This window comes from Ciona intestinalis, chromosome 8, assembly GCF_000224145.3.
Source record: "Ciona intestinalis chromosome 8, KH, whole genome shotgun sequence".
Lineage (NCBI taxonomy): Eukaryota > Metazoa > Chordata > Ascidiacea > Phlebobranchia > Cionidae > Ciona > Ciona intestinalis.
The window spans coordinates 4784070-4795715 of NC_020173.2; the positions used below are offsets into that span (position 1 = coordinate 4784070).

The 11646-nt window shown below is 36.7% G+C and overlaps 3 protein-coding genes across 3 annotated transcripts in view; 2 read left to right on the plus strand and 1 right to left on the minus strand.

Moving 5' to 3' along the window:
• Nucleotides 1-1068, minus strand: part of LOC100186076 — a 2545-nt gene extending 1477 nt beyond the window's left edge. The window contains exons 1-3 of the mRNA XM_026835480.1: nt 924-1068; nt 670-863; nt 245-440 (exon numbers count right to left, since the gene is read on the minus strand). Of these exons, the coding sequence (XP_026691281.1) occupies nt 245-440; nt 670-863; nt 924-1017 (484 nt within the window). The 5' untranslated portion in view covers nt 1018-1068. The remainder of the gene's footprint in view (nt 1-244; nt 441-669; nt 864-923) is intronic.
• Nucleotides 1069-2112: 1044 nt separating this feature from the next.
• Nucleotides 2113-4808, plus strand: LOC100183722 (ribosome production factor 1-like). Its single transcript, XM_002127235.5, has 7 exons — nt 2113-2486; nt 2704-2937; nt 3223-3376; nt 3534-3649; nt 3927-4072; nt 4223-4349; nt 4658-4808. The coding sequence occupies exons 1-7, from the start codon at nt 2250-2252 to the stop codon at nt 4697-4699; spliced, it is 1056 nt and encodes a 351-aa protein (XP_002127271.1). The 5' UTR covers nt 2113-2249; the 3' UTR covers nt 4700-4808.
• A 148-nt stretch (nt 4809-4956) lies between these two features.
• On the plus strand, nt 4957-9598 carry LOC100175881 (tartrate-resistant acid phosphatase type 5-like). Its single transcript, XM_002124183.4, has 6 exons — nt 4957-5680; nt 5925-6139; nt 6806-6924; nt 7761-7967; nt 8256-8403; nt 8820-9598. Exons 1-6 carry the CDS (start codon nt 5320-5322, stop codon nt 9324-9326), a joined length of 1557 nt encoding a protein of 518 aa, XP_002124219.1. The 5' UTR covers nt 4957-5319; the 3' UTR covers nt 9327-9598.
• Nucleotides 9599-11646: the final 2048 nt, after the last annotated feature.

The window sequence follows — 11646 nt, forward strand, 5'->3', positions numbered from 1 at the left end:
TACGCCCACAATGGTAGCAAGCGACGAGCCCTTGAACCCATTACCTAATGGTTACAAGGCAGCCGCGCTAACCACTACGCCGGACTTTTGCGTTAAAATATTTATAGGATACATGGTATATACCTATATTTGAAGCTATGTATGTTATAGCTACCAAGAAATGTAGAAACGTTGCCCAAGTAATTAATTATTGCATTTTACATTAATACATTTAATAAAACTAATGAAAAACATCACAACGCACATTTCTTTTGATCAGGAAGCCGCGTCAAGGAAGCGCCATTATGCGCGAGAGCTTTGCAACATGAGCCGATGGCAATGTAAACCGAAGCAACTGCCAAAATCAGCAGTGCTAATGCCAAGCCCAGTATTTCGCGATCAAATGCAAACAGCCATCCAATAGTTGTGGAAAACGACATGATATAACCGGCAAAGAAAACCTGCGATAAACGAATAGTTATACTTAAACAAAGAAGAGAGCAAACCAGATTACAACATTAAGTGGCCGCCGGCCAAACGAACAGCAGTATAAAATATTTACGCAGATGGCAGATGTAAGCGACGTCCCATATATACGTGTCCTTTGTAACCTTTACACGTTTTAATAGTATCTAAAACTTTTGCCGAATAATAGTTAAAAATATAAAACGTATTTCTGTAAATACTAACATTGTTCAAAATGGGGGGATTCGTCTTTAATGGACTTTTGATTTCCGGTAACCATAGCGACACAAGCATGTAGATAATTCCTGCTAAATTCCACAAATAGATGATTGGCCAGACGATCCCAAATGCAGTTCCGATCGGAGATGCTTCTTGGTAATATTTCGCATCGACCTCGCCATTGTCGCTATAGTATAAACCTATAGAGTCAAATATGGAGTTATAATAAGCATATTACTAAGTTAATAAAACAGACAAACCTTTGACTTTAGCTGTGTTGAGATACGCAAAGATTAAAGATAATGCATAAGCAATAGCAGCTGCAACTACAAAAAATATCATTTTTGCCGCCATTGTATATCTTAAACAATCTGCAATGAAATAGAAACATAAATATACTGTACTAGTGCACTATACCCTATTAAACACAGTCAACACAAACTGGCCGTGTCACGAACTGCTCTGTTTCGGTTTAAATGAATAATACATTCATATGACCACTCCTGTACCTCCATTTGACAGCTTGCAGTGACGCAATAAACGGATTTACACAAAATAGAGGCGATTGTTCTATTTTACTTGCAGAACAATAAGTAAAGCATTCCTAAATAACAATACACTGCCGACTGTATCAGTAGAAAAAAGAATTAGCTTTTCAAACTATACTTTTAAAACTCCCTGGTATAAAGCGAACGCCGTTTTTACCAATATAAAAATAGCGCGACGGTTACCCGTAGGGCGTAGCCGCGAGTCAATGAGAATAATTCATCGTGCGATTATTTCCACTGCATATTTAACCTCTTATGGGATAATAACATATTTTAAAACCATCGATAAACTGCTTTTTCTGTCATCAAAATATGTTATGTAACATCGACTGTAAAACGTGTTACGTAACTTCCTGACGTCACAGCGATGACTCTACAAAAGAAAAGGAAAAGAAAAAAGGGTGTTATATAACCGTCATGCTCGGCGTCCTCGCTTTTTGTTCTTTCTTGTTCATTTTGATAGGCATAGTAGTTGTACTCCTATCTTTATTTTAATAAGCAAGAGTTTAAACTTCTTTAAAGCAATTTATTACATAAAACCAATGTTTGTACTTGACTGACACGAAAGCAGAAAAAATCAGTTAAATTTTACCAAGTCACTACTTACAAAATAAAAATAGAGTTTCATGTGAATTATTTTAGAAACTGTTGCCTGATTTTCATGATCCACTTTCGATTGATAACAAAAAAATGATATGAAATATCTATTTTTTTATTAAATGTGCTTCTGTACCAATTCGGGGAAATACCCGAAACGTGTGACTGTTTTTTAGCTAACTTGTTTTAACTTTTTATGCTTGTAAATTCAGATAAAGCTCGCGTTTATCGGCTTTGATATTTCCTTAACTTATGCTAGTCTGATGTATGTTTTGTACGGGATTGAAATGTTAAAATATAATATAAAAAAATTTTTTAGATCAAGTACGTGTGCGGTGTGTATATTGTATATACCGGTCAATTTAAAGGTTTTTTAAACTGAACACTAAACTTTCTGGTAAACCAACATCAGCAAAGTAGGAATTACTGTTAGCTGAAAATATGGATGAAGATCAACAAAGTATATGTTCTGATCAGTTCAGTATATCTTCTGATCAACTGAGCATATGCTCTGGTGGAATATTTAGTGACATCGCTTCGGTTATTGATGAAAATCCATTGAAAGATGATGCCAATAACAATAATAATGAATCGATGCCACAAAATAACATATCACAGATCCGGAATAAAGACAGAAGAACTGCTGCATTCATTAAAATGAGAAAAGAACAAAGAAAAGTAAAATTTTACAGATTAACTGATTTTATTATTAAATATTTTAACGATTTCATTTAAAAACAGTCATTCAAAACAAGTTCATCAATTTTGACATGCGACAGTATAATATACAGTTTGCAATAGCCCAAAATTTGTTCTTATGCTCAAAAGACACAGCAACAAATTTCTATTTAAACTTCAATTTATTTATGACTTAAATAACCATTTTTGCTTACAGGAAAAAATTCGCTTACGAAAACAAAGACAAAATATGAGAAAACAGCTCGGGAAAAATGCTCCACCAGTTGCGCCTCCCAAAACCATAGAAAACCGGAGAGAAAAAGAAGACACGATGGTTCAACCAGATGATGTTGAAGTCCTACTGGATGAAGAGTCTGATGAGATGGCTTCGTATTTTGAGAGAAAGACAACTCCAAAAATTTTAATCACGACATCTGATAGGCCAAGATCGGTATATGTTTGTTAATTTTTGTTAATGTGTTTTTTTAAGACCATGTATTTCATAATACCTGTATGCACGGCAAACTGCAAGAGCAAATTTCTGTTTAACTGCAACCTATAACTTATTGTTGTAAGTAGAGTATTATTTTAGTTTTCAAGACCGAAATGTTTGAGCAAAATGAAATATTAAGGTCTATAATATTAATTATTAGGCAGCTAATTTTGTTCTGTAACAAGAATAATGTACTGGTGTAGCCTCATAATTAAAGGCACTATCTGTATATCCTATTTATAGCGGACTACAAAATTCTTGAAAGAACTGAGTGAAGGCTTTCCTAATTCGACTGTGTTTTACCGACGAGCACTTGATTTGAAGAAAGTGATTCCTCAGTGTATTATGAAAGGGTTTACTGATATAATTATTGTAAATGAAGATCGTAAAACACCAAGTAAGAACGTATGGTTATGTAGTTTAATAACTCTTACCAGTATGGTGTTTTTTTTTCAAATAGAAAAGAAAATTCACCCCAAAAAACTTGAATATTAAAGAATGCAATTTATTTTGGATTACTATAGGCCCAAAAATCTTTAAACCTATTTTTTCAGATGGCTTGTTGCTGTGTCATTTACCAGAAGGGCCAACTGTCCATTTTAAAATGTCGAATGTAAAACTGAGAAAAGAAATTAAAAATAGCACCACACCTTCAGAACATCAACCTGAGGTAAGTTATTTAAAACAACAAGGAATTTTTTTTATTATTTTTCAGTTAAAAAATTACTGTCACTTGATATTTTAAGTGTGTACTCGTGTTTTCTTGTTAGCCAGTTGGTTTTGCACTTAATGAAATAAAGTGCAGTATAAATACTATTAGTAATCACAATCTTTACAATTCAGAATGGTTTTATTAATGTCTTGGCTTGTAATTCACCTTACTGTAAAGTAAAAACATGTTAATAAATTTACACAATACAAATCATGAATTCAATTTTTTTTTCCAGATAATTTTAAATAACTTTGGCACCCGACTTGGGCATACAATCGGTCGTATGTTCACCACTCTCTTTCCTCATAATCCAGAGTTCATTGGAAGACAAGTCGTCACTTTTCACAACCAACGGGATTTTATATTTTTTCGTCACCACAGGTAAAATTTTGCAAAGTTGCTGCTCTTGCAGGCATAATGTAAAAATTGTTTCTTTGGATAAAAAATATTAATTTTAATATCAGTACTTACTTTGGCTTCAGTATTTCGGGCATATGTATGCTGCACGCTACAACACTTTGCTAAATACAGATACATCTTTCGAAATGAGAAAAGAGTAGGGTTACAGGAGATTGGTCCCAGATTTACTTTAAAACTTCGATCGTTGCAAAAAGGGACGTTCGATTCAAAGTTTGGTGAATATGAATGGATTCATAAGGTGATATAATCACATTTTCTGGTTTACCAGTTTTTTGTTTGTTGTTTTGTTTTACAGAAATAATATAACATCTTTATTTGTCCCTTGATGGCGTTATACGGAAGACGTTAATATTACTTTTTTATGCTAATGTGGCCGGCTAATGAATGAGTGTTTCATACACTTTAAGCGATTTCACATATGTTAGTTTGTCGTTATTTAACTTATGGGTAACTATTTTTCCATTTTTTCCTTTTTTCATTTATGGCTGACAAATTGGGCCATATAAAATATGATGTGAAAATCAACCATTTACCTTTTAAATGCAGAGACATGAAATGGATACGAGTCGCAGAAGGTTTCATTTGTGAATCAACCTATTGTTTGTGTGCAACCACACTTGCATGAGGGGTTAAGAAGAAATTGTAATGACCTGGTATTTGATGAAAGAATAAACTGAATTTAAACTCATGTCTCATATAAATTAGTTCTGGTTATGTGAAATATTGAAATCTGTTCCTGCTGATTTGCAAGACACATTAGACGCTAATTCTTGCAGATAATCTGCTTATTCACGCTGCTGTTTTGGTTTAATGCTCATTCTCTGGTTCGGCAGCTTGAATTATGTTTTCCATATAATACATCTCTGGTTGAATAGTAGCAATGTCTTCACAAAAAGAAATTCAACAGCTGAGGTGTACCAGAAGATACTAAGCTGTAGTATGTAATTTCTTAATGTTTAAAACAGGTTTTATATATTTCTCTATCAGGCAGAGAAGTGTCAGAAAGAAAGTGCATCACCTAGAATAGCTATGAAATATCGTTTGATATGTGTAGTGTTTAAAGCGTGCTAGAATCGATACACTTAGTGGTAGAAGTTTGAAGTGTCCAAAAGTGCTAATATCGTTTTCGCAATGCCCTCTTCCCCGATCGATTTTGACTTATAACTGTTACGAAAACTCAGCGTAGTTTGTACCACGTCGTTGCAAGCATGGGTCGTGTAGTTTTCGGATATGGTTTGTTACGAGGTACAGTTCTGAAGCACAAAACTGCCTCACTGTGCTTATTGGGCGCCGCTTTTATTGGATTCCTTTGCTATTCCTACATTCACGAAGGCAGGCCAGGAAAGGTGCGATCCACCGGCGTCGATTATGAAGGACCCGACCTTTTTGACTCGTTTAGTTTCCTACAACCGTACAGTCCAGCAGAGCTGGAAAAGCTTGCCATAGGAGAAACAGGTGGAAATCCGTTAGATCCAGACAGGGTCGTGGAAAACCTCATCGAATTAGAGGAAGAAGCGTTAGTTCAAGCGAGATCGGAAATTAACCAAACAGTTCTTCACAATGGACCAGGTAATTTTTATGTTTGACATTGTTTTTGTTTTTTTTTTATATCAGTAGATACGTATTAGACTATGCGCATGGTAAGTAGACTAAAAGCCAATAGGTTTTAGTTACTGATGTATAGTACAGCGGGCTATAAAATAAAGTACGAGAATTTTTTTGTCCCACCCCATTTTACTACAGAGGTATGTACTTGATATTCGACTTGGTATTGGACATAACTAAGTCAAAATTCATCAATTCATAATTTTAGTGTACGACGATAGTGGGAACGAGATTGGGCTTCGTTTTTTGATAATTAGCGATTGGGGTGGAAAACCTGAACCGCCTTACACCACACACACGCAAATGAACGTGGGTAGGGCAATGGCGGAGTTTTCGAGAAGATATGATTGCTCGTTCGTTCTGTCACTTGGAGACAACTTTTGTGATAAAGGAGTTACCAGTGTTAATGATCATCGTTTTGAGGTAAATGAAATACAGTAGGGTGGGAAAATTAGGACACCTAACCACACATTCTCACATATTTTAACACCATTTCTTATAATAAATTACAGTAAATTTCTTTGGTGCGCGCTTCATACATTCGTTAGAATACTGTTAAAGAACCCTGTAACATTTTTATTTGTTTATCATTAAATGGGGACCAATACAAATATATTTAAATAACACTTACCACATTACCCCGCGTTTCACTTTTGTCCCCACCCTACTATATATACTTAAATAGTGAACTACGTATAGAAGTGTAATCGGAAATATAATTTAAATCTACAGTAGTGTTTTTTTATTAAATTATAACATAACTGGCAAAGATTTAAACAAGGGACAAGGGATAATATGCAGCACCAGCAACTAAAATTTTGCTTATCCGCTTGAAGGCGCAATTGAGTCGCTTACTTGGCGCAACTGCCGACCTGTGTCCTGAAACTCGTTGTTTTTAATGTAATTCAGCATAAACGAATGCTTATTAAAAAAGATACTATTTTGATTTGAAATTATAAACTCAAGTTTTCTTGTGTATTACACATTAGGCCTATGTTTGCCAGATCTGAAACGTTTCCTAAACTAAGCGATTTTGGAACTATCGCTTTTCTCGATAGGTAATCATACGTTTTATTTTTTGCTCTACAGGATACTTTTGAAGATGTGTTTTCCCAGCCTTCGTTGCAAAGGCCATGGTATATTGTCGCTGGTGACAAGGACTATAAAGGAAATGTCAGCGCCCAGATCGAGTACACCAAAATATCAAGGTATAAGTTTGTTTTCTTTGATTGCGGAATAAACTTCTCCCAACTGCTTTAAAACAAGGCTATAAATTGAATGAATCATCTATTTGCGTTGTTTTTATGAAATTGTGTCGCGTGCATTGATTGTTGTTAATGTTTAACGCGCGATTGGTCGATGGCAGTTATTATTTACCTTCCTATGCTACGTAATGTAGACACACAGTAAAAAGAATCTTGCACAACGAACTCATCCAGTCGTGAACTTTGCACCAAACCAAAGCGCCTACCTTCGAGAGTGTTTACAATTCAATATATGGACGCACACTTTGTACCCGGAGATATAGAAAAACAACTGTGCACTAATGACGCCGGGTCGCTATAACTTATGGTCAGCCGCTGTATTTATTCGTCCTACTTAAAAGTTTCGACGTCAATCAATCACCTTATTTACGAGCAGCGATTTCGTATCAAAACATGTTTATGTAACCACCAAGCAGGCCTTTATGCGGTAGGAAGGCTATTTAAAGGAATCCCACTAAAAGATCTTTCGGGTTCCTTTAGGAAAGTTCTTTTATGCTGGTTTATGTTGTCGGTTGTTCAACCACAAACTGTTAACTGTTATGGTTTTCAAATTTGACAAGTTCAGTTTAAATTGGTGTAAAACTTGCTATGTATTTAAATTCCGGAAAAAACAGATTTTCAATTTATATTCCATACTGTAATTTTGTCGAATGGCTTCATACTAGCCTTCTATATCTTGTATGATCTAACATGCAACGCAAGCTAGTTCCCCATGGCGTCATTCGTATAGTTCCTCCATTAATCACACGCCTTGGTTTGAACAATGGGTTATTTTTCAGACGTTGGTCGTTTGAAAGCAATTATTATAAGATGTCAGCAAATCTGCCAACCTATCGCAATATCTCTGTCGATTACGTAATGATTGACACAGTGGAGCTATGCGGTGTGCTGCCACCAAGCGGAAAAGGGCAGCCTATTGGTCCGGCCAATATAACAGCGGCGGAAAAACAGTGGGCATGGCTGGAACACGCACTCAAAAATTCAGGGTAAAAATGATTTTTTCTGATAACTTTCCAATGGACATTTTTAAACTAAATATAGCCGTATAGTAGAGTGGGGCAAGACAGGACACATTTAGCACATGATATCCAAATATCCTAAACGTGCTTTAATTAATTAACAACGTCTACGGGAGTCGTGAGGAAGCGGTTTTAAAATTCTTTGATTTTTTTGTTTACCACCAAATATGAAACATAAGGTGTCCCGTTTCCCTTGCCCTACTATATCTATTTTTCCTGAATCTTTATATAAACTGATTAAGTGTTATTTATAAGGGCCGAGTATCTTGTTGTTGGCGGTCACTATCCAGTTTATTCCGGTGGAAGGCAAGGATCCACTGACTGTTTGGTTAAACGTTTACAACCAATGTTGGATAAGTTCCGGGTTTCGGCCTATTTCTCAGGCCACGACCACAGTGTACAGGTGACTTTGTTATAGGACATGTAGGTGTAAGCCATGTATCGAACTCCTGTTTTGTATAACATGTTATACACCATCGCCGCATTGTTAATTAAGCTGTTTTTCATGCTAAAAAATCATATAGTAGGCTGGAGTAAAATGGTCCATGTTTTCATTCTCTTTTATTGTCCCACCATTTGCTTGTAAACAAAGAACATTCGCCTAATACATAACAATATCCTTATAGACCCAGAAAGAGCATTGTTTTTTTAATAAAAAACACGATTAAGAAATATAGGATGATAAGTGCCGACCGTATCTATATTATCATACAGTTCTCTAAACTTTATGCAAGATTTTTCTAGATATGGGTGTGTTTTATTACACTTCTTTTAACATAAAATGTGTATACATCAGTAAGTGTCGAATGCATGTTTCAGCACATCAAGTCAGCGAACAGCGGTGGTGTTCATTACTTTGTAGCTGGTGCCGCAAGTGCCGAGGATGACCGTCCTGAGCACCTAGATGGCATCTATTCTAATACCCGCTACTTTTGGACCAACCATCTTGACCATACTGAAGGCGCATTTTTGTACTGTGATGTTAGAAAGGATCAGATGTCGGTCACGTTCATTAAAAGCGATGAGAGCATTTTATACCTCGGTACAATTCTTCCACGAAGCAATCCTGCGAACGAAAAACCGGAAAATGGTGGAAACTGGCTCACGATACCTGTTTTAAAACAGCACCGAAACCTGCCGACCAAACCAAAGTATTTTCAACCGAAACCACAATCCCAGATGCAGCTGCCAAACGCTTTCCAGCAGTACAGGCAGCGCCAAGCACAACAACGGTCACGCCAAATGCAACAGAACCAGCGACAAAACCTAATGCAAAATCGGCTAAGACAGCAAAGTCGTCGCCGGTTTATGGGACCGTCTTTGTAAACTTATAACGCATGCTGTATACATGTACCGGGTTATGGGTATATATCATGTTTAACTCATTTAAAAAATAGGTTTAGTTTTTGTCTCCGCACTTGTAAATCATGTAGTCTATTTTCCTCATGCAATGGTGTCTTTTGTTTTTTTATTAATAGCGCTTTATCACGTTCAATTATATTGGCGTAAAATTGGATCCCTATACCGCTATATATATAAGAGGCTTGTTTATTTTAATAACAGATGTTACAGCTCACAAATAAGCCGCCCACCAATAATCAGTTGTAAATTTTTCTAATCTAAAACGGCAGTAAAATGTTCTATAACAGTAAACGAAGTTTATGCTTCAAATTCAGAACGAGGGATGCAGCAGTTAGGCTGCCTGTTCTGATTTAAAAGTTAGTTTAATTAGTTGATTCAGCGGTCACGTGCACCCATCTGTGTCGCCAAAATGCCGAGCTAGTTACAACATTTGTTGATCTGGCAAACAAAGATTGCGTATTTACACAGGCATCGGTGCTAAGTCCGTTTCTGTTCAAGGGCAGTGCAAATACATTCCGAAAACTTTATTTTCCGTATTGACAAAGCTAAGATTACAGAATCCCGGGCAACGCCGGTAAGTTAGAAATAATTCCATTCCCAAACGCCGGTGTCCATTTCTAATGACCCCGGTTAACTTTTCCCTAAATCGGGTCAACAGTCTTGTTTTGTTGGAATGAAACTATAAACGAGGGCAGCGAAAGCAGCAAACAGCTTCAAAACATCGTCGTACTGGTCAATATTTTTACGGCACTTAATAAAGGCTGATTTAACCCGGCATTGCTACACGGTAAAAACAAGGGCGATTAATTGGGTCTCATACTGGCGCACATACCTCGCAGGCAAGTTACAATCCGATCGCTCTGATGTTTTTATTCAGTGTGTTGTGTATGAAACCAAAATCGCAGCAATTCGCTTTATTTACTAGTGAAGTGCCACATTACAGGTGTATAAACTATAAAAGGGACTTAACAGCGTATAAAGATTTTTCTTTGACTATAGAAATACGTCACAAATTCAACAACCAATCGCAGCGATCGATTTACAATGTTTGCAACACACACGTGAACGTCGTTTTATGGGTCCTGATTTCCATAAGAAATGCAAATACAGATTCCGATCTTTGATCCTTTGGGTTCAAACGTTAAATTTGAAACTATTCGTGGCGTCGTAATTGCAACACAGCAGCGGGACGTCGTCAATTAGACGCACAGTTTCAATAAATGCTTGCCCGAAGGGTGTTTTTGACCAGTCGATGTTTAGAAAACGAACTGTTAAACGTCACCTATCCACCACCAGCACCCATATTACAGACGCGGTGCATATTCTGCATTGCTATTACTAACAATTTCTATGCATAGCGTACTCGACTGTTTTGCTGTTCCGTCTTTTCGTGGTCTTAAGGGTGGGGGAAGATGGGACATGGTTTAATTACATTTTCTCATTTCATTTGGTAGCAAACAAAGAATATTTACATATTTTATTAACCGCATCGTCACGGCTTAAAAAACGTTGGTAGTTGTTAAAAACAGCATCAGGAAACATGGAATTTAGGTGTTAACGCTTTCCTATCTGATCCCACAGCAGCATTGGTGCTTCGTTATCGTAGTGTGGTCGAAGCGATAAAGAAAAATGGTTATTTTTAAAATTGTTGCAATTCCCACTTAAAAGAGCAAATAAATCAAGAGTGTTAAACATTTGCGGGTGGTGCAAAGTTATTCTATTTATAACCCAGTAGCATTCTCACCGATTGCCAGCCTGTCGTTCCACATCACATGCGCAGGAGACACGGCAACATAATATTGAAAAGGCGGCGGACTTTGGACTGCGTTATTTTTTCTTCGCTCGTGACCGTTTTTCGTTCAATTTGAGTGGGCGTGTTTAACATTACAATGTGGTTATCTAGGTCAAGTGGTTGATTTGTTTAGTGGAAAATTTGAACCGCATTACAAGATAACCAGCAACCTATTGCTCACATTATGTTCCTGAGTACCACAGTATCGCATATGCTCAATGTAAACTTTCCCTAAACGGGACCGACGTCATGTGCAATCGAAAAGCAATAACTGTTACGTCGGTAATAAATAATAAAAGATTGCATTAAACACACACACGATGACGTGGCTGAATTGCAATCTGAGCCAGTAATGAGAAATCTAGCGTCGTTGTTTTATCAACCGGTGAACTTTAATCGGAGCTTTCCGAATTGCACCACCGCATTGCTCGATTCGCTCAGCGCCATCTGCCGGCAAATAATGCCTTTCTCTCGCTCCTATTTTCTTTGTCC